Raw genomic sequence first — 27,764 nt, forward strand, 5'->3', positions numbered from 1 at the left:
TAATCCAGTCGCAGTGTGCCGCGGGTTCGACTCCCGGACCCGACACGGCCTTTACTGCATGTCATCCCCCCATCTCTCTCCCGTTTCCTGTCAGCCTACTGTCTGTCCCTTCAAAAAAAATCAATAAAAGGCGTAAGCCGCAAAAAAAAAAAAAAAAAAGAAATGGCACCCGTTTCACATTGGCCTATTATAGCGCCACCAGGAGGCCACAACCTGACCTGGCTTGGTGGAGACCTATGCCCCGAGGGGCACCTAAGGTGCCCCTTTTCTAGTTGACTATACTCCTGTACAGTGTATGGCATATTTCCAGTGGTGGAAAAAGTACTCAATTGTTTTACTTAAGTAACAGTATCAATACTGCAATATAGAAATACTTACAAGTAAAAGGAATTCCTATGTCCAGCATTGAGGGTTTGTGTAAACACAAACATTGTTTTGCTACCACCACCTGTGAACTAGTTTTGAGTTTGTGTAAAAAACGTGTGTGAAGTGAGGGGCGCTCATATCATCATACATGTTCATGATGTACGATGATATTGTCAATGGGAATTTGTTGTGTTAGGACAAACGGCTTCTCAGTTAAAGTGGGTGACAATATTATCACAAGAAAAGATGAAATTACCTACCTAGGTTCCATCCTGGAGGCAAATCTTTCCTGTAATAAAATGCCATCAATGTAATAAAAAAAGTCAACCAAAGAACAAGATTCCTGTACAGGATCTCCTCAATGGTCACCAAAAATACCTTGAAGACCCTAACAGGAGTTCACGAGTCACGACTATGCGTGCACCTCATGGTACCACAGCACCTCAAAGGCCTTAAAACAAGACTCCAGACATCCCAAAACAAACTGGTCAGGCTACTACTTGGCCTTACTCCCAGAACCCACCTCACCCCTGGCCATCGCTACACCCCTAAGATATCCATGCACCTGTCAAAATTTGAAAATACTTGTCAACAAAGTCCACAATCACAACACCAGAGGGAGTTCAACAAACCATGTGCATTGTGCAACCCATCTTATTTTTAAACTTGGTAGCCTACCAGTAAAAAGGAACATTAGGTGCAGTATAGTGACTGGGCATAAATGTTTTAAATGTTTTTAAATGTTTCAGCAAATTCAACATACTGTAAGGGCAGGACCAGGGCAGAACAAGGCAGAAAGAGCCTGGTGGTTAGTCAGTCAGGGAGTCAAGGACCTATCAAAAGGCTGACAATGGGTCATTAAGAAATGTGAATCCCTAGACTCCTTCAAAACTGCTCTCAAAGAGCACAGGTGGCTGCAATTCGAAACTTGCCCCCGCCCCCAAAAAAAGGAAAGTCCCCCACTCCCTTTTTTCCATACTGTACAGTGTACACGTATCCCCTCTTTTTTTGAGGGGTGCTAATAAAGGAGAATTTACGTAATGTGTCTGAACAAACAAATTGGCTATTTGTCATAACACAATTACAAAACCAGTAAAATGAGTAAATACCATTGACAATGAATGGAGAACTGTTTAGAAAAGCTGATTTGCTCGTCCACATAATGAGTCATGACTCATTATGTGGACGAGCAAATCATCTTTTCTAAACACAGTGCAACTGTTTTAATTCAGCTCTGAGCTTTGACAAATTAATTTCATTGTCAAAGTATTTGTATACTATGTGCAGTGACAATAAATTTAATCTAATCTAATCTAATATTCATTTTTTATTGGATGATATATGACGACAAGAGCGCCCCTTCACACAGGTGTGGTTTTTACTGTAGCCTATATGATTTTATTTTATCCTTCATAGAAGTATATTTATTTTGTACGTCTCTAAATGTACATCTCTGATGGTGCTTTTTATGGTTTTATCCTCATTGCTGTTCTTGTATTGACTCAAAATTGTACTACAATTTTACTTATTTTCCACCACTACATATGTTCAATGCAGACTCTTACATTTTGTTCAAAAAAAAAAAAATCATCTATAGGCCTATATAAACTGTGGCTCAGTTTAGGGCACAACATAATTTCTAAACTTCAATACAGCAATTGAAATGAAAAAGGACGTGTTGAAATGTGTACTTTGGAATAATATCTCTAAAAGCATGTAGGCCTACGTTTAAATAATAATTTGAAGCAATTATTCCAGTAAGCTTTGAACTACTACTAGCCAATTTGAACTACTTTGAGCAAAGTTCACTTGTTGTTTGACCAGGAATTGACTGACAGCTGGTGGAAAATGCAGTTATTTCTCATTAGACTCGCGTAGCCAGCCTTCATCTGCCTTTGCAATGATTTCTCATGACATTAAAGTCAAACAATAAACAAAACAACTGTGATTCATAAAAACATAGTTTGTTTGAGAGTGACACTCACGTGTTTCTGTAGGTGTTGGTGGAAGCGTGTGTTTTCGTGCTGCTATCATCAGCGGTTACCATGACAATCAACTCATTGTCCAATTACATCGCGGAGTTCACTTCAGGCCATGGGATCTACTAGACAACTGCCATGCGCAAATAATATGCAAATAATATACTCCCGCAGTACCAGTAGAAAGCTTGGGCTTCTATTAGCAGTTCAGTGTTCGGGTCCGGTCTAGAGCCCGCCTACTGTATCTGCCTATTTCCACCTGTGTCATTTGCACCAACATGCAAATGACACAGTTTCCGTGTCCCCTGTAGACCGGATATGCATTATTCAAATGCTTATGGATTGTATTTGCTTTCTACTTGTACTTGCTTTTCCTCCGAGGTGGAAGCCTTTGCCTTGGCTTACGTAAAAATGACCCACGGAGCCACCTGGTGGATAAATTAATATTTAACATAAATAATGATTTCCGCCGTTCCTCGAGCTCGAAGCTCCAAACAAAAATGCAGCAATACAGAAATAGAAGTAAACGAAGAACACCACTGCACGTATTCCTATAGATATATATTACCAATACCAATGAAAAGTAGAGCATTTGTATTCTAGTTATTCATGCTCGTCGTTCGCAGGCTCGCAGGGGGCTGTTCTCTGATCGCTGCAGCCGGAGAGTCATGAGCTCCACGTCGGCCACATCCTCATCCCTGCTCCCCGGCCCACTGTGTCAGACAGGTACCCCGGATACAAGCGCTGCAAGCCCACAGAGGCTCCAGCGTCTGGTCGGTGTCCCTGGATCTCACCCAGAGCGAGTCAACGACTTGCTGCTGTTACGGCCTTCGGGATGCGGATCAGACCTAGAAGAGGTCCAGGACGGTGGATCTGGATCACATGTCGTCTTCTTCCCCGGTGACATTCAGGTCTGTTTTTCCAGGTCTGAGTACTGTGTACGAGTTTCCAATATTATTACCACTAACAAATGTAACAAAAATAAATGATCCTGTTTGTGTAATGTTCGTGTCGTGATGTTAAAGAAGTGTCTCTAGCCCCCGTTTAAACTGCCTCATACTATTTTTTTTTATAAAGCACCATAATTTACTTCAACAAAACAGCAGCATTATGACATAGACAGATTAGTTTATTGTGACATAAACATACTGTAGCCTACAGTACGTTGCTGTAGTAGCTCTGGTCCATATAGCTCTAATCATGGAATTAGAGCTATATATGGACCAGAGCTACAGTTGCTGTAGGAAATGCAATTATTGTACTTCAAGTACAAGTGTACAACTGACAGTCACAGTGTGGATAATTAACAATATAAATAAAATAAAAAGGTAAAATAACTATGTAAAATGAATAAATAAATACAAACAATAGTCAAATAGATCAACAAATCCTTTATATACACATAATGTGGGTAATAATACTGTACATACTACATAACTTGGTGCATAAAATATAACACCCCATGAAGCCTTTATTTCATGGATATTGTTTTGTTTTTGTCACATTCCTAAGCATTTCTTAGAAGTGCTTTAAAAGTCCTCACTCCAGCAGTGACAAACACCTGACTAGCACTGGCCCCTCTGGGCGTAGGAGTATTCTCATTGCAACATATGCAACTTTACTAGTAGCCCTAGAACGGCTCTTGTTGTTACATACAGTATGTACAGTATTTCACATACAAGAGCCATAGAACACCCTCCTTGATTTCTGGTAGAACTTTAACATATGTGGCATAAATGTGATAAATGCTCCGTTTGTACTCACCCATTAAATAATTCCAAAGACGTGGTGGTGGTGTGAAAAAAACACAAAAGTTTGCGGTCACACAATTGGCAGGTGCTTTGCGATAGGTGCTGGGTAATTAATCACACCACCTGCCAATTGTGTGACTGAAAACTTTTGTGTTTCCCTGGTCAATTGGTGATGACGTCTGCGGTAAACAGGACGTATTTGTAAAATCAGTTCATCGATTGTTCCGGCCCCCCTCGCCCGGAGAGAAAGATGTCCGTGTGCATCTCTTGAAAAAGTGGATATAATTGACTAAATACACGTTTTGTGCCAGAACTTTCACATGGATATAAAACTAGAGGACCATTTTTCACACCACGTCTTTGGAATTATTGAATGGGTGAGTACAAACGGAGCATTTATCACATTTATGCCGCACATGTTAAAGTTCTACCAGGATTACCAGCAAGCGATCTATGCCTGTGATACATGAACATTTACGAAGTATAATTAAATGATCACAGGCATTCTAGGTCTACTTTACTAGATGTTTTATAACATGACCACAGGTGAGCAGTATAGAGCGGTGCCGTTATGCAATATGCCTTAACATGACACTTTCACTTTAGTAGAACATTGACTGAACTTATGAGCAATAGTGTAATAATAAAACCTGCACAGGCCATATATTTTTTACAGTTTAATGTTTAGAGTTCAAAAGCAACATGCTTACTGAGCATCTTCTGTACCAGGCAGTAATGCAGCTGCAGTCATGGTTTCCTGGTGAGGTTACAGAGTATCCTTGAGCCCATGATGAACCTCTCCACTCTGTGTGGGAAGTAGAACTGTGGACATGCCTCCTTTGATGATGGTACCTGCGTGGTATGAATAGGGCTGTCACGATCATGACATTTTATGATTGTCATACTAGTGCAATCATGCAGTCATCAGTCATCACCAGGTGTAATTTTCGGGCCTGTTGGAAACTCTAGTTTTGTCCGGCTGCCGGGCACAGCTGCGCTAATAACTTTGGGGCGGGCCCGTCTAGAGTTTGAATGGATGGGTATCAGTCAAAAGGGGGCCATCGAAGAGGAAGTACGGGTGGGGAGGGATCAACATATGGAATGTCAGAACAGGTCAGCTCCATATGGAGATCTAAGGGTTTGAGGTCAGATCAGATGTAGAGTTGCTGGCCGGCTCCATATACAGTATGAAGATCTAGGTGATGATCCAGTCTTCCATGTATGGCTAAGGGTTTGATGGGATCAGTGTCATGATCTTCATATATGGAGAGTAGACGGCCATATATGGAGCATGTCACGAGGCGTGACGGACATACTACTACTACTGGTGTCTTGGCTAAATCAAAAGTCAAAATGTCAGTATCGTGTCTATAGTCACAGCAATTTGTCTCTTATGTTTGTGTTGTGCAGAACTTCGAGGAGGAGATGGCTGTGCAGCAAGAGGGATCCCAGTGGTTGTGCTGGAGTCTGGAGCAGACGGCACTGGCTCTGGGACGCCGTTTTCCCGGACGGTACATCTGGGTGGTGCGAGCCTCCCTCATGTACCTGCACAAGTTCAGCTGCTACCAGAACTTTGTAGTGAGCAACATGTTCGGAGCGCCTGAGCACTCGGCCTACTCACCTGATTATGGGGCCTTTCATCACCTCAGGTTGGTCACTGTGGCATCATTATAATTTTGTGATGTTCAGCCATCTACTTCGACCAGTGGGAGGCAGTGGTGGAAAGTAATTAAGTACATTTGCTCAATTACAATGTTGTGGTACTTTCATACTTTCACTTAACTTGAGTATTTAAATGTATTTTATTGTACTTTTTACACTACAATTATTTAAAAACATTATACTATACGACTATTTGAAAATAGCTGATCTACAAACTAACAACACATCGTATTAGCACAAAGTGTCATTCTAGCCTTGTGTCTATTGAAACTAAACAATGTGGTTGATTTGATTTCAGGGCGCTCCTGAGTCATGGCATGGATCGAGCCAACTTGCCCAACCCCCTTCCACCACCAGGAGGTGCTGGCACCATCCCCTCCGACTTCTCCCTGACTCTGGTGGGTTTCAGCAAAGGCTGCGTGGTTCTGAACCAGATGGCTTACGAACTGGCTGGCGCTTATGCCGACCCAGCGCTGTCACCCTTCATGGGACGCATCACCGACATGTTCTGGCTGGACGGGGGTCACCCTGGTGGCAGTGAGACCTGGGTGACAGATAAACGAGTGCTGAAGGCATTAGCTGGCAGCGGCATGGCCATCCATGCCCATGTGACGCCCTACGAGGTGTGTGATCCCATGAGGGCCTGGGTGGGCCGGGAACATAGAAACTTTGTCAAGATCCTGGAGGACTTTGGTGCATCTGTGAACAAGAAGCTGCACTTTGAGGACAAACCCGCCTCCATCGACAACCACTTCCGGGTTATCCTGGAGTTTTGAGTGGCATTCACACTCTGGGTGGGTAGGCCTATAGGGTGACTGTTAACACCAGGTGATTTCAGCCACATATTCATGAGTCTAAAACTTGGAAGTAAATTACTCTGCACTCTGAATTTGTTCTCATTCGCTAACATTACCTCATTTTCTGTGATATATGCTTTTAAGGTTGAAGATTGAGAATACGCAAACAATATTAGCAGTCTCCCTTTAATAAATGTACTTACCATAATTATAGGCAGAATATCCCAAGACATGAGTCTTAAATATGAAATCCTCTAATTACCTGTTCTAACCTCTCTCCCAGAACCTATAGCCCTAGCCTCACAAATACTGTCTCCGCCCTCCGGCATACATTTTAACATTCCAGTTGTTAACTAGTTGTCAGACTCATTTAGGATTTCAGATGCTTGCATTCCACAATGTTATGTTTCAAAAGTTGTCTGATACACATGCTTTCTTCTGTAGTCATGTGTTCCCAAATTCAGCTCTTGCCAGGGATAAATCTTTTTCTGAAATGTTCAGTAATATGGTCTAATGTGTGAATGGATAAAAGCTAAAGCATGTTTACAGAGTAATGTATTCCAGTGGATGTGATTGCTATGTAAGCTTATATACAGTAGCATCTTTGCACTATTGTCATGCCTGAAATGATCTTTTTCATGAATGTAAATTAATGAATGTAATTTAATTTAATGTAATTTAATTTATTATTTAACAAAATGACAATTTTTCAACTGAAGGAATTGTCGCTCAACATTTCAGTGTAGAATATAAACTAGCGTTAACTTTTACCTCCTGCCATTTAATTACTTACTTTGTACACTTTCCCCCCAAAAGGTCTCACATACAGCGGATCATTATGAATAGCTACATTTGCATTGCACACAGGAGAGGTTTAATATAGAACAAGGTGAGATATCACATCCACCCCTGATCTACATACAGTATACCTGCTATGAAGTATGAACACGTTTTGTCCCTTGATCATTCATTCTCAGATTGCTTACTGTACATGACAGTGATGTACTGTAGTTTGTTTTGAGTCATAGCTCTCCTCAACGGCAGGGGGAAGTGTACAGTATCTGTTAATACAAGCCCATTACAACTATTGGCTGGGGAGGTTCCATACTTCTGTTTTGGTTAGCAACCCAAATCTAGGATGATGTGCCACGTTTTTAACACTGGTTGTAGTTAAGTTTTTGTTTTATTTGTTACGTTTATAGTTTTTCATCAACCGAATTTGAGCCCATTTGAAAAGATTTTGTGCATAAGAGTAGATTTGTCAACATTGTCTTGCAAATAGCATATCCACAAGCTCACATCATAGCCAAATAATAAAATAGGGTTTAAGTGTTTATAAATCAATGGCATAAAAATATATTATAGGAAACCAAAACCAAATGATTTGCATTATTCATTGAAGATGAGAAGAAAAGAAAAAACAGGTTTACATAATTGTCTACAATCTTTAATGAGCTTTCCAGCTTGCTGTATAATGCCTACATATTGGTCTGTGGTCAATCAGAATACAATGTAGATTTCTTTCAATGCAATGAAAATGCTCGTACATAAAAAAACAAAGCCAAATAAACATACATGTCTAATAGTTACTTTGCTTGTGAGTCGAGTTTCACTCAAACTTTTTTGCTCCAGTCGACCAGGAATGTGAGATGACATCACGATGACTTCACTGCTCTAGTTCTCAAGGGTGATGGTATGAGTGCAAATGAAGCATCTCTTTTTTTTCATGCTCAGACAATAAACAAGCACACAACACAGAATGACTGGCAGCTGCAGGGATCTTAATCAGGTCAGCAGCACAAAACTAATTATACAACACTGCAGTTAAGTGAACACTGTCTGACAGCGCTGGACTACACTGCCAAATACAACCACCTTTATATAATATATATCAGATGAAATCGCAAACAATGTTTTTCTACAAGTGAAAGTGGGCAGGTTGGTAATTGACTGCTCTCAATACAATTTACTAAATGTCCTTTATCAATGCACTGCACTTTTTTCAGGACTGCCTAAGAAAACAACTGACAGATTACAACTTGTCCAAAATGCAGCAGCCAGAGTTTTAACTAGAACTAAGATGAGAGAACATATTACTCCAGTTTTGGCATCACTGCACTGGCTTCCGGTTGTTTTTAGGATTGATTTTAAAATTATTTTACTTGTCTATAAAGCTCTCAATGGTCTCGCACCTTCCTACCTACATGACTGCCTGCCTAAATATGTCCCAAACCGCCCCCTAAGGTCTTCCACTGCTGGCCTGCTCGCTTTGCCTAAGAAAAAGGCAACTAAAGAATACGGGGAAGCAGCTTTTTGCTTCTACGGGCCGTCGGCATGGAACAAGCTCCCACTGTACCTTCGTCAGGCAGCCTCTGTAGACATTTTTAAAGCTCAGCTCAAGACCCACTTCTACAACATTGCTTTTAATTGATCTTTTATTTTTTGTTATTCATGTCCTCACTGTATTGCATTACTGCTTGTTTTTTAATGTCGTTGCCTGGCTTTTCTTTTATTCTCCATTGTTTTGTAAAGCACTTTGAGCTGCATTTCATGTCATGAAAGGTGCTATACAAATAAAGTTTTATTAATATTATTATTATTTATCGAATCAAATTAACCTCATGAACCCCTAGCATCCCTATTCTGGGAATTTCATAATAGAAGATTTGACCAAAATATGAGAACATGTGGTTAAAATAACAGATCTACAAGCTCTCAAAGTGTCACAACATGACAAGTTGTGAGACATTTGGTGTAGAGGGGAAAACGAGGGCTGCAGATATTAGACCCCTGGGCGATCCCGGTCAACAAAGCATGTATGGTTTAAGTGGTTAAGCTATGTCACCCTGATGCAATAAAAACACAAAACAAGTCTGAAAAACATTTGAATGAATCAATCTCACCTTAATTACACTCAGTCAATGGTAAGACAAATATGATTTTTAATAAATCTTGCTGAGATGAATTTACTTTTATTCATTTTTTAACAGTGGTGTTTCAGTTCCCGAGGATGACAGCATAGAGATGAGCACATGGCCGTGCACGAAAACACCCATAATCCCACAGTGTGTGACACACAAAGGCCATTGTATGATTCTGGTGACATCGCTTGGGCAAACCTTGAGGTCTTGTACAACAACAAACAATAACAATGTGTTTGGCACCTCTATGAACAAAGGGGAACGCTTTGCTGGAGGCTGACAGAGTTGAGCTCTAAACGTCAGTATGCCAGTTGCCACCGTGGACAGTTATTCTATCATGCTTTGACGTATAGGACATGGCTGGCGTGCACCGATCCGACAGGACCTCAGATTCCACATTTTAGTCTGGCAGCCGAGGTGGACGGGTGGGAAATTTGGTATATAGCCTTTTTTATTGGCCTAAAATATTGTCTATATACATACATTCATGAATCCACTTGCTGACCGGCTGTATTGAGCAACCGTTTCTTGTGACCCTACCATTAACATCCTATGGCAGGCAGAAATGTAAGAAATGTCAAACTTTACTTTTGCTTTAAGTAGCATGTGACATGTCAAACTAGGTGGTTTTTATGCTTCTGAATACATTCCAAGCATTAGCTTTGCACAAAATACACTCCTTGGGCTAAAAACAGCCATAGCCACTTGCCCAAATGTGCTGACCTCATCACATTTGTGCTGGCCTTATTCAAACACAGGAGTGTGAACTTTTAGACAGGGAGACTATTAACAGGACAGGGCGTATCCCCTGTTGCCTGGCGACACTCATCACATTTGGCATGACGTCTATGGCCATTTTCAGCCCAAGGAGTGTTTTTTGTGGAAAACTAATGCATGGAATGGATTCAGAATCATGAAAACCCCCTAGTTTGACATGTCACATGCTACTTAAAGCATAAGGAAAGTTTGAAATTTTTGACATGTTTGCCTGCCATAGGATGTTAATGGTAGGGACACAAGAAACCCCTATAAAAATTGCCCAATACTGACAGCCGGTCAGCAAGTGGATTCATGAATGTATGTATGTATATAGACAATATTTTAGGCCAATACAAAAGACTATATACCACATTTCCCACTTTAAACAAAAGAAGCCTGTCGGCTGCCGGACTATTTCAGTATACAGTAGCCTTTCATCCATCTCACTTATATCTTCAAGGACTTTCTTCTTTCAAAAATATCAGAATCATCTGTTCTTGCTTTAAACATTCTCAATATTTCAGCTGCTTTTCCAAAAATCTTTCACACCCTCATTTCACAATATTCAACTTCACTTCACAATTTAAGATTATGTCACCATCGAACCACAACGCTTACTCAACTGTGAAACAATCTCGCTTCCCATCAAAAGCCTCTCACATTGTCTTCCAGTACCGTCTGGACAATCTTTCCATCCCGTATAATCTCTATCGTCACTTCCTAGAACCATCCAAGCAACCAGTCCCCATCCATAGCAATGGCAACATCAACTTATTTCAACACTGTAAGCAAGCAGAATACAATTCTTCAATCACGGCCAAAACGTTAAACCAGCACTGATAAGAACGTAGACTACTGCTGCTTTTCTACAGGTAGTTCATTGCATGTTTCTGGTGTCTCAGGTGTGGAACAGGACAACGTTGCCTCCCACAAGGCTGAAGTGAACAACCACAGCTCCAAACACACCAGCACAGATTTTACATCCAAATATAAACAAACATACTACTCCAATACATAAATAATAGGCCTATAAAGAATCATATTAAGAGTATAAAACTAAATCAGCAAATATAAAGAGGCAAACAGGTACAGACTGACAGTTCATGCCCTGAGAATGAGGAAGACCGCGAACGGATGAAGGTAGTTGAAGGTGAATTATTTTCTATACACTCCAGTGGTGCACTTGGACAACACTTTAACCTACAAGTATAATTGGCCTTTAGGCCACCAGCTCCATACATTACATACTATAGCTTTTAATGCCGATTCAAAATGAAAACAGGGGGAAAAACTGGGGAAGCACAGGACAAGCTCAGGTCAATGTCTGAATGAACACCAAAACATAAGTAGTTTAAGTCATATCTCTCTGCCACTACACAGTAAAATCCTCAATGTCAATTAAAATGAATACTCAGGATTTTACAGTGTATGTAATAAAGGGGTGACATGGACAGTATGTAAGGGTGTGACCAAATGAGTCATTTTTCAGTCCGTTTTAATCTGTCATCTTGCTACTAAACAGACACCAGCAGGACCTGTTGGCTCACTTACAACATAATAGATTTTTTTTAAATGAGGTACACAGTGTGGTATAAAAAAATAACCTCTCCCCCCAACAGGGGCTTTTTTTCTTTTGTTGAAATGACTGCATTTACAGACTTAATGTGTACAATACACTTCTATTCATATATTATTAGGCATGGAATTCTAGTCCAGTGCCCTTAGAAGTGGTCTTCCACCAGTTAAACCCTATATACTTAGTTGATCAGAGTCCGTAGAGGCCACTCCCGTTTTCCCTCTACACTTAATATATAGATATCCGAAAATAGTTAATCTACAAGCTCACAATACATCACATTGTGTTGCATTGTGAGCTTGCAGCTCAGCTATTGGCTAAATATTCACCTCAGAATAGGGAGTGGGACGCTAGGGTTTTAAGTGGTTAAGTTCCACATTTAGCATGCATGAGTTCCCCAGTTATTAAAAGGTTTATATAAAGCCTGTACCCCTCAGGGGCTGGCCCACGGGAACAAAATTATGCTGGATTTATTTTGCTGAATGCGTGAGAGCTGGAGAAAAGAACTGCTGAAAAAAGGAATGTAATATGCTTGCTTGTAATCCTGCCCTACAGCTGGTTTGTCCATAAAGAAGAAGTACAGCTTCTCGTGAAACATCAACAGGGTTGTGCCACTGTTTCGGTTACAAAACATTACGTACTACCGTTCGGTAATGTCACTGGAAGACCCAAATACTAACTTGACACGGAAACGTGTTGATCACATGTAGGCAGGCAGAAAACCGTCTAATGATTTGTTGTTACGTTTTGCATGGCCAGAGATTTGGGAATTATTATCATTCATGACCACATACAGAGTTGCTTAGCTAAATATGTGTGTGTGCGCGTGTGTGTGTGTGTGTGTGTGTGTGTGTGTGTGTGTGTGTGTGTGTGTAATCCGTACGGTAACATAACACTAGCTGGGCCCAATCACTAAGACCACTTCAAAACAGGTTCAGGCCTTTAGGCAAAGTAAGATATAGTGTCCATGTGGTTTCAAGTTCCTTTAAAAAAGAAAGAAAGAAAAAACTTAGTTCACAAATGGAAGAGTACGAATCATTGCGTAGATTTTCCCTTGAGATTATCCACACAGAAACCACTAGAAGAGCATAAACATGAAACAATACATAGAAAATATCAACTTACAATAAAAGTTATTACCGGTACTTATTTTAGACCAACACATTACATGAACCAAGAAAAAAATAAAGAGTGATAAATCAGCGTTGAAATTTTCAAAACCTTCAGCTGGTAATCTTTGGCGTTGAGTGATGGGCACCTGCCCTCAACCAAGGCATGGAACACAACATCAGGCCTAAAGGGAGATTTACAGTATACTTAGTTGCACACCGGTGGCCGACAAAACATGCAACCAAGTATAAACCAGGCATAAGTGCTCTCGCGTGTTGGCCAATTGGCAGATGGTTCTCTGAATGCAGGAAACAAACCTAAGGGCTGTGTCCACCGTCCACAGAAAGCTTTTTTATTTATTTTTGTATTTTATTTAGCAGAGGACCACTTTAAATATCATGACCAGATCGCTTCGTGTTCTTATTTAGCGCATGGAGCATTTGTTGACGCCCATGGACTTCGAAACTATCAATAAATGACATTGATGAGGTGTGCTCCTCTCCAAAAGTAAATTATTTTCTACTTTAAGAGGGGCACTCAGCCAAAAAATGCTGTATGCTGAGCATGCTGAAAAACGTTATCCTCGTCACTGGGAAGAAGAGTGCGTCTTTACCATAGCAATGAATGGCAGAAAAGCGTTGGCAGCTCAACTTTTGTCGACACAGTCCCTAAAAACCTACAGTATGAGGGGGTAATGAACTACCCGACCACACTCCTTTCTGCTCCCCTTCTTTTTCTAGAGGTCACCGTCCCCGGCAGCCAGAGCCTCCTCGTCAAAGCGGAACCTTTTTGTGTGGGAAGGGGGTGAGTCCAAGAAGTTCTCCTTGTCCTCCGTTGGTGGGGCGGCCCATTTCGTGCCGCTACACCTCTCACGGAAGAAGGTGCGTGGTGTGACTGGCTCCGGGCCCAGAAGAGGCGGCGTCTGCTGCTGCCATAGCCACGGGTGGCTCATACAGTCTGCAGCACTGGGACGGTCCCTGGGCGGGAACAATGATGATTCAGTTTATGTCATCCAAAAAAGGGAGTTAACTTCGATTTATCTTTCTGTCTGTTTCATCAAATATAGGCATCCTCAGTTTTGAAATTCTGTAGTGAATTTAAGTGCTTTCTGCAAGCTTGTTAATGTATTTGTCTGTGTCATAATTGGCATACCAATGTGGTTATTGGTACAGAATAAACATCCTGACAACAGGAACTCACATTTGTAGAGTCAGAGTAGTTAACCACAAAAACCCCTCCTCTTTTCACTGTACACAATATCCTCAACGGATGTTCCCCCAGAATAGGAGCGTTGAGGTTCAGGGTGACTCACTCAGGTGCTTTGACCAACAGCTTTCGGATGAAGTCCACAGCGAGCTCGGACACATTGGCAAAGTTTTCCTTGCTGTAGTCCACATTCACTTGAGACACGTTCAGGTAGGTCTCCTGCTTGTTGTCCCCCACAAACGGGGACTCACCCGTCACCAGCATGTAGGCAATGACCCCGACACTCCTGAAGAAAACAAACGACAACAACATACCACTTCACGGGTTCCATTCTTCATATTTAGATAATGAAAATATTAAAAGAATATCCACCATGTAAGAAATGTGTGTGTGTGTGTGAATACATTAAAAAACAAATCTACAAATGGGGTGGTTGTATTTGGTCTCTATGCTCTTCTAGACATTAAAATCCTGTATTCAGGTAAAAAAAAGAATCCCCAGAGCAGGCAGGCTCTGAGAGGTAAAGGATTAAGCACTTGTGCGGGTTCAAATCTTATAGCTATAATCAATCATAAAGCATTTTTGTAAGTTTGGGTCCCAGGGAGACGTAAAATTTATCTTTTGAGTCTTGAGTCTTTGAGTCCTGAGGATCCTCTAATGTCATTAATATCTGGGATTGTTTGGCTTGACATTCATGCGTGCATTGTGTAAAGGACTCACCATAGGTCAGTTGCTGTTGTGATTGGTTCATAGTTCAGGATCTCTGGGGCTGAATGGAGCCATGAAGGAAGAAGAGAAAAAGAGAGTAATTATATTTTATCATCACCAGAAGAAGCCATCAGGTCAAACTTCTTATTACACAGATTGTTTTGGTAAAGATTAAGTAAAGTTTCTGATGGAGTTCATTCCCAAGTATTGGATGTGACAGCCTGATCACATATGAACTATAGATGGATTCAACCTGACAATAACAGTGAATGTTCCAAACTCTTGGATAACCAACACACAAGAAATGGTATGCCTGGCTTTTGGTCTAATGCTGTGTTCACACTGGCAGCTACCAAAGATGCAGCATATCTGTTGCCAAAGAGCATTTGAAGTGTTTTGAAAAAAGGTTGTTGAAGGAAATAATGAATTTCCCCCCATTACAAGCAGGAACTGTGTGAAGAGAGAAGGTGGGTGGAAATTGTTAAACAACACTTGCTCGTTTTGTAGCTTTGAAACTGCTAATGTGAAGATAAAGCCAGCTCAACTTTATTTAGTAGCTTTGTAAGTGTTCCAGTTCATCCCATAGCTTCATTTGATTGGCTTAGCAGCAGATTTTAACTGAAAACACATGTGAAGGCGTATTATGTTTCTGGTTCAAAGCTGCTGCTGACCCAATCAAACAAAGCCTGGCAAACTGAATTGGAACAGGAAACAGGTTCTGTATACCACCTTCTGAAGACTGGGACTTGAAATGTGATTTTATGGATCCTGGAGGCTCAGTATATTTTCTGTAGGCTCATATGCCAAGTTGTGCGTAAAGGGGCATCTGGGTAAAGTTCCTGCCCCCCAACTGCACCAACTAGGGATTTGAATCCTCTGTGGTACATCCTGTTCCAATTAACATATTTAGCTGTAATCCGTAGGTGGGAACCAGGGCGGAGAGGGCTTTCTCTGCATTACTGACTCCAACAGGTTGATTCAGCAGGAAGCACTGCGAGGGATAGCATGCCAATTGTCAATGCACTGAATGCAGACACTATAATCCGGCACCCAAGGTGGACGGGTGGGAAATTTGCTATATAGTCTTTTTTATTGGCCTACTACAATATTGTCTATATACAGTACATACATTCATGAATCCACTTGCTGACCGGCTATCAGTATTGAGCAATTTTTATAGGGGTTTGTTGTGATCCTACCTAGCTTTTTCTCTGCCATCTACGTTCATAAATGTAGCTAGGCTAACGGTACCTACTGGTGCTATCTACCAGGCGCGTAGCGTGGAGCAAATTATTGACTGGGCAAATTAGCATCGCGGGGAGGGGGGGGGGCACCCCGGCTGATAGGTGTGAAGTGTGAACAGTTTGGGGGACCATTTAAAGGGTAAGACCACTTCTTTTGAGGTTTGGGTTGTGTAGTTACTTTGCCAAACTCCAAATGTGGACAAGAAATACAAAATTACTGCTCCAGTGATTAGAAATTGATAATTCAAAATATGCTCCTCATTGACTTACATTGTAGCTAAAACAGCTCTCAAAGTCACTCTTTTAGTATGTAAACAAACACAAACAAAGCATCACCAAAACTCATGTGTTTTTTTTTTTCTCATAAAAATGTTAGATTCCTGTTGATTTTACTATTTGAAGATCTGGATCCAGATCCACGGATCCAGTCCGGGTTTTCTTCCCAATAAAATGGACAAATCAACAGGAAGATAACATTTTCATGAAAAAATAAAACCACATGAGTTTTGGTGATGCTCTATATTGTCTGAATCAACACTGTTTGTTTTCGTACTAAAAGAGTGACTTTGAGAGCTGTTTTAGCTACAATGTAAGTCAATGAGGAGCATATTTTGTTATTATTTTCTAATCACTGGAGCAGTTATTTTTTATTTCTTGTCCACATTTGGAGTTGCATCATGGCAAATTAACTACACAACCCAAACCTCAAAAAAAGTGGTCTTACCCTTTAAAACAAAGGCGGCTTGCATGCTGTGGTTTGCTATACTAAACAGAAATGTGCATGAACGGGCTGCCAAAGTAGGCTATATTTTGTTGTTTTTCTTGTTTTTTCACCCCCTCTCTTCGAAGTTAGACTGGGCCAGCTCTAAACTGCTGTGAAGGTTTAGAGCTGGACAAACATTTCTCATAACGTCTATGGCCGCTTTTAGCCCAGTGTTTTTTGTGAAAAACGAATGCTTGGAATGGATTCAGAATCATGAAAACCCCCTAGTTTGACATGTCACATGCTACATAAAGCAGAAGGAAAGTTTGACATTTTTGCCTGCCATAGGATGTTAATGGTAGGGTCACAAGAAACCACTAAAAGAAATTGCTCCATACTGACAGCCGGTCAGCAAGTGGATTCACGACTGTATGACAATATTTTAGGCCAATAAAAAAAATACTTTATACCAAATTTCCCACTTTAAACAAAAGAAGACTGCCGGACTACTAGTTTCCTTCCACTATCAAAGTCAACATGGTGACTATCACTGACTTCTGAACTCTATATTCATATTCATATGTGGCAGACCAATGTTGAATGACATGAATCCATTTTATTATCACTGGCTTACCCACGTATTCTGGTGTTCCTAGAATCTCTCGGAGCTCTCCCACTACACCCAGTCGCCGTGCCAGACCAAAGTCCACAATCTTTATGTCCCCAGGAGGAGACAGGTTGGTCAAGAGAATGTTCTGAGGCTAGAACACAACCAGAAAGAAAGAGACAGTGAGCCATATGCCCAAGTGCATATCAGGAAGTGATTCAACCATAGTGGAAAATTACTACAAGATACCATGTAACTGCGTACTGCTTATGACTATATAGCAAGGTATTTGGCTCTACGGAGGATTCGATATATCACTCTGACAGCTAACATTGCTTGGAGAGTTGATTCATTTGATTTTATTCCTTTTAAGCTGTTTTGGCTTGTAGAACAGTAAAAGTGGCTGTCCTGACCTGGTGTGAAATCCTCTCATGTGCGTATGCATGTGTGGCAAGTATTACATAATCACCGGATCACAATTGTTTGCTCAAATCGAAATTAGTTTGCATGGTTGTATCAGTCATTCGAATAATTTTGATGAATCTTCACAAAAACAGCTGCGTAAAATCAAGAAAAATGTCATATTTACATCATCATCATCCTTTGGTATGCTCATTTATCCACTTTCAACCTGGCCTCTCTATTTTGGGCATATAGGGCTAAGAACATTTACAAATATTCAAAAATAGTGAAAATTGTGTGTGTGAGTGTGTGTGTGTGTGTGTGTGTGTGTGTGTGTGTGTGTGTGTGTGTGTGTGTGTGTGTTCACAGACCTTGAGATCGAGGTGGACCACGTTGGTCTGGTGGAGGTGGTGAACCCCCTCCAGGGTTTGTCTAATAAGTCTGGTAATTTGTGCCTCTGGGAGCAGCTCATCAGTGCAGTGGTCAAAGATCTCTCCACCTGCCGCACTGATGCACACACACACACACACACACACACACACACACACACACACACACACACACACACACACACACACACACACACACACACACACACACACACACACACACACACACACACACACACACACACACACACACACACACACACACACACACAAAATAACAATAAACATAACTTGTCACCATAACACCTTTGAAACATGCAGTTCAAAAGAATAACCTACCATAAAAACAGAATAGAACAGCGATAAGGCGGGACCAAGGAGAGAGAGAGAGAGAGAGAGAGAGAGAGCCAGAGAGGACAGAGAGTGTGGAGAGAGAGAGAGAGAGAGAGAGAGAGAGAGAGAGAGAGAGAGAGAGAGAGAGAGAGAGAGAGAGAGAGAGAGAGAGAGCGTGGAGACAGAGAGAGAGAGTGGAGAGAGAGAGAGACATAGAGGACAGAGAGTGTGGAGACAGGGACAGAGAGACACAGGGACAGAGAGTGTGGAGACAGAGAGGACAGAGAGTGTGGAGACAGAGAGAGGACAGAGAGTGTGGAGACAGAGAGTGGACAGAGAGAGGACAGAGTGTGGAGACAGAGAGGACAGAGAGTGTGGAGACAGAGAGAGGACAGAGAGAGGACAGAGAGTGTGGAGACAGAGGACAGAGAGAGGACAGAGTGTAGAGACAGAGAGAGGACAGAGTGTGGAGACAGAGAGAGGACAGAGAGTGTGGAGACAGAGAGAGGACAGAGAGTGTGGAGACAGAGAGAGGACAGAGTGTGGAGACAGAGGACAGAGAGAGGACAGAGAGTGTGGAGAGAGAGAGAGAGAGGACAGAGAGTGTGGAGACAGAGAGAGGACAGAGTGGAGAGTAGTCCAGGCAAAGTAGCATTTCCAGACAGACTAATTAAAATAGTTTTTTTTTCCACCATAGATCATCTCTATGAGGTGTCTAGAACAACATACTAAAAGTCCTAAGAAATCCTAGATGCGGAAATATGTTTAATTCTCATCAATTCAAGATGTGTGCTAATACATAATAATTTTCTTTTGTCCTATCAGAATGAAACTTTCCACAATGAATCTTAACATGAAAACTAAACTTTTTTGTATTACAAGTTTCTCTGAAACTTAATTTGAATATGCAAATTAGCTTAATATAGATTGAATATGCCCACATTTGCATCACGAAAATTACTTTTCCCCAAAATGTATAATATTTACATTGTTGTTTGTTAATGATATCAAAGACACTGATCAGACTTTCATGAACCATTTCATCGAAATATTGTGACTTCATAGAATAACATCAAAAACACCATTCATATGTATGACAAATGCATAAATCCGTCAAATCTTCCTCCAACCATCCTACTGCTAATGGTTGATGGCAATGCTGCTTTTGGACTGACCTCTAACCTGATACCTGCCGGGCTTGGTTGTACCTACCGGGGGCATAACCCCCACCGGTATAGTCCTCAGGGTCACAGAGGCACACAAGCCTCCCCACCACGACAAGGTAGCAACAACAGGGGAGGTTCCCCTGCTAACGTGGCCCAGGAAAGAGAAGTCTGGAACTCTCTGCAACCCGACTTCGGATGAGCGGATGAAGATGAATGGATGGATGAATTTGCAACACATTAAAGGGATTGTGACATTAAAAATAAATGAATTAATGTCACATGTGAAACCTTCAAGGAGTTGGAAACGCACAACATAATTGTAGCGACAGAGCTGTGTGATGGAGTCTACCTGGAGGAGACAGAGCTGTGTGATGGAGTCTACCTGGAGGTGACAGAGCTGTGTGATGGAGTCTACCTGGAGGAGACAGAGCTGTGTGATGGAGTCTACCTGGAGGAGACAGAGCTGTGTGATGGAGTCTACCTGGAGGTGACAGAGCTTTGTGATGGAGTCTACCTGGAGGTGACAGAGCTGTGTGATGGAGTCTACCTGGAGGTGACAGAGCTGTGTGATGGAGTCTACCTGGAGGTGGGAGATGGCCTGCAACAGCTTCAGGCGCGTATGCAGAGTACAGGAACAAGAAGACTGGAATGGACTGAGACACTACTGCAGCCAGGGGATGTCCTCCCAGAGGTAGGTCACCTGGCCTCTGTGACCCTGAGGACTATACCGGTAGGGGTTATGCCCCCGGTAGGTACAACCAAGCCCGGCAGGTTTCAGGTTAGAGGCCAGTCCAAAAGCAGCATTGCCATCAACCATTAGCAGTAGGATGGTTGGAGGACGATTTGACGGATTTATGCATTTGTCATACATACATTTGTCATACATATGAATGGTGTTTTTGATGTTATTCTATGAAGTCACAATATTTCGATGAAATGGTTCATGAAAGTCTGATCAGTGTGTTTGATATCATTAACAAACAACAATGTAAAAATTATACATTTTGGGGAAAAGTAATTTTCGTGATATGCAAATGTGGGCATATTCAATATATATTAAGCTAATTTGCATATTCAAATTAAGTTTCAGAGAAACTTGTAATACAAAAAAGTTTAGTTTTCATGTTAAGATTCATTGTGGAAAGTTTCATTGTGATAGGACAAAAGAAAAAGTTTTCTCGAGGTATTAGCACACATCTTGAATTGATGAGAATTAAACATATTTCCGCATCTAGGATTTCTTAGGACTTTTAGTATGTTGTTCTAGACACCTCATAGAGATGATCTATGGTGAAAAAAAATCTCTTTTAATTAGTCTGTCTGGAAATGCTACTTTGCCTGGACTACTAATGTTTCTAGGCTTTCTGTGCTCCTCGGGGCAGGAGTACTATACACTACAGTATATTGTCCTGAGACGGCACTGTACCAGGCCCACTAGGAGGTGGAAACTATTCTTTTCAGGTCTCTCTTCTTCAGAGTAAACAGTGCCAAGGGTGCGGCTGGAAAACACCAGCAATGCACCTCGAGTCAGCGTTGCAGATTCCAATCTGCATTATGGATCTACTTGCTGGTATGTCGATACAGAGAGAATAAAAACTGAAAGATAAAAGAGACTTGCTGTGCGAGGTTGCAGAAAATGTGGTCCATAGAACTTGCTTAACTCCACAAACTTGGGAGAGCATTATGGATTATGATCTAAACATGGAGCTTCTTTCAGCTGAAAAAGTAATTTACTTTACTTTTATTATTTCAAGATTTCTTTATTTGTCATTTAGCAAACAAGCTAAGAATTCTCATGTCACATCAAATCGACGAGCGGAGACCGGCTGCCATTTCCACAGTAACAACTCTTGTCAAGTCAAAACAACTTACTTCCTTGATACACAAACTATAGGACCTTATTATTATTATTATTACAAGCAATGAGCAAATCCAGCACAGTCCCTCCAGGATATCAAAAATAAACAACAAGATCTGTCCCTCCCAGGTATGGGAAACATCAGTATTTCCCAATAAGAAATCAATGTGTCTTGTCTTGTTGTATTGCTTTCCTAAACACTACATGGATTAAATGAGTCATGACGTAATTTGGGACCTCAGTGCTCTGACATTAAGGGCAACCATCCCTGCAGGATAGGAGAACATAATGTTCTCTAAGCAGAGAAATCATATGTTTTGAACTTTTGATTCTGAAACTTGTTGCTTGTGATTCGACAAGTGGAATCTCAAGCGACTCAGCCGACCTGCGACAGGGTAATTCTTAATGCTGCTTTTTCTCTGCAATGTTCTAAAACGGTTTAGTCTTACTGCAAATCTCTGGTTTAATTAGTCTAAAAAGGTTTTAGACATGCCCTGAAGCAAAAGCACTGAACCATAAACTGCTCCAGTGGTGGTGTGCACCGATTGTGTGTGTGTGTGTGTGTGTGTGTGTGTGTGTGTGTGTGTGTGTGTGTGTGTGTGTGTGTGTGTGTGTGTGTGTGTGTGTGTGTGTGTGTGTGTGTGTGTGCGCGCGCGCGTGCGTGCGTTTAAAAAAGCTCCTCGTCTGAACCCGAGAGTGGTCATGTGGTTGAGCCACACCAGGCTCAGTGCCCCCACACACACACATTCACAAGTTTGTTGGACTTTTGGTTTTGAACTCACTATTCCAGCAACAGCACGATGTCGTGGTCCGTCTCATAGGCAGCATGCAGGTTCACCACGCGGGCATTGTGGCGAGCCAACTCCAGTACGGCCATCTCGTGCACAACCTCCGCCCGGCAGTCACGACCTCGCCGTCGTTTCCGCAGGAACTTGGCGGCGAATACTTTCCCTGTGGCCTTCTCCACACAGCGCTTCACCACTGCAAACTTCCCCCTATATAAAAGACAGATATCAGCATTATGCAGCATAAATTGTGACAACCAGCGACTGCTTCTCATCACCGCTCCATCACACCTCCCTTCCTCCAATGTGACAACTGAGCCGATGCCGATCCAGATTTGGGGGTCCTGGGCTAGACCACAGATTCAGTTTTGACTGAAAGTTGTCAGACAGTAGAACTAGAAAAGGATGCACCGAAAGGGAAATTCTTGGCCGAAACCGAATACCGAATATAGGAAACAGTTGGCCGAAAACCGAATATCCGAATATGATTAATATTATATATATATTTTCCTATCATTGCTGTCATGGCCGTACCTTAAACCTACCTGATTTATAGCAAAAGAAATGGTTAAAATGGCAAAATTAACTTAAATAATAATCACTATTATGGGTCCATAAAACATTCATTCAGCTCTTTTGAATGTATTAATTGCATACACTATTCGTGATATATTTTCTGCCTATTCGGGCCGAAACCGAATAGGCCGAAAATGCTTTTTTTGCCATTTCCTGCCAAATATTTTCTGCGGCCGAATATTCGGTGCATCACTAATTTAAATATTCCAATCCAAAAAAAATTAAGATAATTTTTTTAGATTTAATTAAGGTTTATATATAATACATTACAAGATCAGCTTGTAGATCAGGTATTTTTGCCTAATGTTCGCCCCGAATAGGAATGCTAGGTGTCATGTGGTTAAATTAAATTAAAAAAAAGTACAGAAGCACATTCACAAAAGGGGAAATAATGTACACTTGCTTGCCGACACACTGTTGTCTCTGGACAAGACAACCATGAATGATCAAACCGCCAATGTCTGTTGTTCTGTTTTCTAGTAAACTATTTATATAGTAATAGACGTAAAATGTCAGGACAAAAGATATTAAAAAATATTTTTCATGAATTACATAATAATATTGATAGTTTGAAGTAGTATTTGTGTTATTGTAGCTCTAACTAGCAATAACTTTGGTCTGACTGATGTATTTATATGTGTTTCAAGCCTTATGACCTGCTGTAAAACCTTTTGCCCTTCGGGGAAACTAATAAACAACCTTGAACCTTGAACCTTCTAAACAATGTAGAGAAAAGGACTCAGTACATCGATTACTGATACTATTGATGACCAACTATGTGACCACGTGAGAAGAGAAAGTGATATATCTGACTGTTCCTTCAGCCCAACATCATCCATCATGATCACTCCAGATTAAATTACACAAGTGACAAGGCACTATGGGCTTGGCTTAACTATTGTGAACAGCGTGTGAGTCATCGCACGATATGTCATAGATGTTAGAACAACAAACTAGTTGTCAAGGCATGTGGGGCTTTGTATGCAGTTATTGGAATATTTTTTTTATTAATTGTGTAATCTTAACCAAACCCCACCCATGGGCCCTTTACATTAACGAGGGTCCGTATCTAGCAAGGTTATCGACCACAACACCTGTCCCTTTATCTTCATTCCTAACATGTTAGGATGGGAATGAAGCTGCAAAAGACACGTCACACCAACATTTTGCATTTTTTAACCTGTATGAGTGAGAGACAAATAAAACCATCTTCATTATTGAAAATATGTGGTTAAAGTATAAATACTTATTTTGGATCTACATCATGCACAGCTAAATGCACAGTTTGACCATTTAGATTCTACCTTTTACTCTCCTCTATTACAATAGACAGATGCAGAATTAATCTAACAACTAAGATCCTCCCACGCGTGTCTGTCTGTCCAATTGGAACCAAATCTTTTTTTGTAGATCTGCAACTTAATAAGCCGTATCAATATGGGGGTGCTTGACATGAAATGTTAGAGAAGTTGAACCACACACTGGCCTATGACAATACAGTTGGACATTGGCTATGGCTACAGTCCAACTTTCAAACCGAGGCGGTAAAGCTTATCTCGTCTCCTGTAACTCAACACAAAGGTGACCTGGTTGGCAAACTTGGCAGGTGAGCAAACAGCCCTCCATTATACATTAAACAAACAGGCGACATAAAGGCGATGTTCAACCATGTACTTCCTGAATATATCACACCCTGACATACCCAATGCTGAAAATGTCGGTATATTTTACCACTCAAGTGACAAGTCAAAATATATCTCCTTCAAAGTAGTAATACCCCAACCTCCCCTCCTTCCTTCCTCCCCTCCTTCCTTTTAGCATTGGTGGATACTGTGCACAGTATCATCTAGGTCACATGGGCAATGTTTAACACTTAAGTGAAAAGATTTCCTTAAAAGGAAAACCAGGGGTGATCTTTTTTTTTTTACCACATTGTTGTGACTAACTTTAGATTGTGACACTTCAAAACTTCCTGTTTTCAAATACACACATAAAGTTTAGATTACGGTAATACAGTAGATATGAAGACACATTTTATTTTGTTCCTGCTGGCTTTCTTCAATTATGTTCCCATAGAACAGGGGTTCTCAAAATCTCAACCTTTTTGTCTGGGGACCCCCGGAAATGCTTTTGCCATGTCCCCCCCCCCCCCCCCCCCTGTATGTTTTATAAGGTTCTATAGCATGAATATATGCTACCTAATGGTGTGTGTGTGTGTGTAGGCGTGTGTTTGTGTGTGTGAGAGAGAGAGCTATTTCCTCTTTCTCAGTAGCTGAACTCAAGTCTGCTTTCCACATGAGTTAGTTTCCTTCCTCCTGATTTGCAAGTAGAATGGGGGCAACAGATGATGTGATTGATTTGAATATGACCATGGACACGCACGCACACACGCACACACACACACACACACACACACACACACACACACACACACACACACACACACACACACACACACACACACACACACACACACACACACACACACAGAGAAAGTGGAATATTAAGTGTGCTGTTAGCTGTTCGTCCTTCTATTGTTGCTGTACAGCAGCTATTTGTGGCTACTAAACATGACCTACTTTCTCCTGGGATGGAGTTTTGTAGCTTGCCCTATCATACCTAAACCCTTTTAGAGAACAAGTTATGCTTTGCACCAACTTCTCAAGTCACAAACAGAGGATTAGAGAGGAAGCTGTTAGAGAGGAGATGGTTTTGGTTAATTATTTGTCATTTGCCATATTTAAAGACACCACAAAAACCTAATGAAATTTTCAACATATTTTTCACATTGTGCAGAGACAAATATACTATTATTGGGAGAGTAAAGCCTATTGTTATTTTTTCCTTGTTAGGTCATTTCAAATGTTCTACTTTCAATGTACTGCAGATTCAGAGCTACATGAGGGCAAAAACTCCCACTCCCAGAACACGTAAAAAAACATATATGGACACATATAATGAAAAGAATATTCTAATGCTAAAAGAAATATGATCAGGTGTTTTGCCCAGTGGCCTGTCCCCTATTGTACCAATCAAGACACGTGAAATACGTGCCCGCATGCATGCCTTATACTTTTGATCATCTTTCTGACTTAAATCAGTGGTTTTGGTACAGGGCTCTCCAGCCAAATGACGACTTTCCCCTCCAATATCAGATCTGCCCAGCTTTTCAGTCAGTTCACAAGCAGTTATAAATTATAATCTCACCTAGCCTAAGATTTAGACTCTCGTAGATGTATTTTATAGATTCTGACAAAAATGTCAGAATCGATAAAAATAAAAATAAACATACGAGAGGCTAAATCTTAGGCTAAATCTCACCACCCTGAACAGTTCTACAGCTCTCCAGGCAGTCAGTTCATAATTACAGTTATAACATTTATAATATCACCTGCCCAGCTCTCCAGTGACCCAGTCAGTTCATAAACAGTTATAACATTTATAATCCCTTGTCCCAGCTCTCCAGTTAGTTCATAAACAGTAAATAACTTTTAAATAATAACTGACCCAGTCAGTTCATAAACAGTTATAACATTTATAATCACTTGTCCCAGCTCACCAGTTAGTTCATAAACAGTAAATAACTTTTAAATAATCTCACCGGCCCAGCTCTCCAGTCAACTCATAGAAGGTCTCCAGGGGCTCCGTGTTGATGGGGGTCTGACTGTCTACCAGCAGACCGGCGGTGAGTCCGCTGCGGCTGTCCAGCCTCCTCCGAGACATAATCCTCTTCCCCTTCAACTCAAACTTCAATTAAAACTATCAGATATAGGTTTTAAAAAGAAGATCGAGCTGTGTTGGATTCCTAACGATGACACGACAACCGTTGGTCATGGACATTACTTATGGTCATGGCATGTAACGTAACATTAGCTCTGTTAGCTCCGATGGTTGATTGCCGCTTTGTTATTAAAGAATGAATTTGATCGATTTCGGTTACTGTAACGAGTAGCGATTTCACAAAACTAAGTATGAATAATATCACGGAAGTAAACAAACGTTTGTTTTGTTGTTGTTGCCTCCAGTATGTTCAGCTCACCAACTTCACACAGTTTGAACATTTTCACTTCACATCCTTCTGTTTGCGACGCGTCATGGACAATGCGCATGCGCGCTGGTTGTTGAAATGATCCCAGTGCCTGGAAACACTGTCGCGCTAATTCAAGGCAAGCCCCCTGGCCCATAGACATATGGCCAACGTTGAAGCAGTCAAGCGAGTTTACAGGTCAAAGCTGGAACTGCAGGTGGGCCCGTGAATTTGACTCTGTTTGGCACTGGCACCGCTGGGGGGAACATACGAACTGAAGATTCCATGCTCGCGTTGGTGGTCAAAAGTAGAGCGTTCTTCCGGGTGCTTCAAAACGCCACTGAGCAACTTCCATTGAAATGAATAGCGGGGGGCGGGACTGTTGCTCCGGGTCCGCACCGGTCCGCACTCTATCCTTTAAAACTCTAGGATTGTTGAAGCTGGTGTCCTCGTGGCTGAATCTGGTAATGCTACATCTATTTCTAAACAGAGATGTAGCATTTATGACATTTTGACAGAATAGAGGGAAGTTTCTCTATTTTAAAGTCGCATAAAAGTAGGCTACAAATTTAAGAAATCCAATCTTAGAGAAGATAGCCCAAATAGATAAGATAGTTCCAAATCGAATTAGCTGCTTCATCCATTTTAACTTTAAAGATATTAAAGCGTAGAACAGTACTGTTCATTGTGTGAAATGTACCAAGAGACAATGCTGCACTTATTTTGTAAAAATATATATAAAAATAAAATCACACCCGTGTGAAGTGAGGGGCGCTAATATATTAAAGTCTAACTCATGTTGCTATGATTGGGTGATGATGTAAAACAAGCATGGTGTC

At 41.2% G+C, this 27,764-nt stretch overlaps 2 protein-coding genes across 2 annotated transcripts; one reads left to right on the forward strand and one right to left on the reverse strand.

Annotated features, from left to right (window-relative positions):
- The first annotated feature begins 2,812 nt into the window (after positions 1-2,812).
- cUnh2orf69 (chromosome Un C2orf69 homolog) lies at positions 2,813-6,666 on the forward strand. Its single transcript, XM_083776302.1, has 3 exons — positions 2,813-3,256; positions 5,507-5,745; positions 6,057-6,666. The coding sequence occupies exons 1-3, from the start codon at positions 3,014-3,016 to the stop codon at positions 6,532-6,534; spliced, it is 960 nt and encodes a 319-aa protein (XP_083632428.1). The 5' UTR covers positions 2,813-3,013; the 3' UTR covers positions 6,535-6,666.
- A 6,634-nt stretch (positions 6,667-13,300) lies between these two features.
- stk17b (serine/threonine kinase 17b (apoptosis-inducing)) lies at positions 13,301-26,973 on the reverse strand. The gene is made up of 7 exons (XM_083777245.1): positions 26,500-26,973; positions 22,320-22,532; positions 18,163-18,298; positions 17,417-17,543; positions 14,848-14,896; positions 14,234-14,413; positions 13,301-13,898 (listed from the first exon to the last, which is right to left on the reverse strand). The coding sequence occupies exons 1-7, from the start codon at positions 26,619-26,621 to the stop codon at positions 13,658-13,660; spliced, it is 1,068 nt and encodes a 355-aa protein (XP_083633371.1). The 5' UTR covers positions 26,622-26,973; the 3' UTR covers positions 13,301-13,657.
- Positions 26,974-27,764: the final 791 nt, after the last annotated feature.

The sequence above is a fragment of the Protomyctophum parallelum genome (assembly GCF_964188405.1).
Source record: "Protomyctophum parallelum genome assembly, chromosome: 11".
In the NCBI taxonomy this organism is placed as follows: Eukaryota; Metazoa; Chordata; class Actinopteri; order Myctophiformes; family Myctophidae; genus Protomyctophum; species Protomyctophum parallelum.

Bases quoted from the DNA above. Each gene is read 5' to 3' on its own strand.
- stk17b (XM_083777245.1), bottom strand. From the start codon at position 26,621: ATGTCTCGGAGGAGGCTGGACAGCCGCAGCGGACTCACCGCCGGTCTG. The intron at 17,544-18,162 runs GTCTGTGAACAC...GTTGTGTTCTAG, and splicing joins TGGTCCACCTCGATCTCAAG to CCTCAGAACATTCTCTTGAC. The intron at 14,897-17,416 runs GTAAGCCAGTGA...GGCTCCATTCAG, and splicing joins AGGAACACCAGAATACGTGG to CCCCAGAGATCCTGAACTAT.
- cUnh2orf69 (XM_083776302.1), top strand. From the start codon at position 3,014: ATGAGCTCCACGTCGGCCACATCCTCATCCCTGCTCCCCGGCCCACTG. The intron at 3,257-5,506 runs GTCTGTTTTTCC...TGTGTTGTGCAG, and splicing joins TCTTCCCCGGTGACATTCAG to AACTTCGAGGAGGAGATGGC. The intron at 5,746-6,056 runs GTTGGTCACTGT...ATTTGATTTCAG, and splicing joins GGGGCCTTTCATCACCTCAG to GGCGCTCCTGAGTCATGGCA.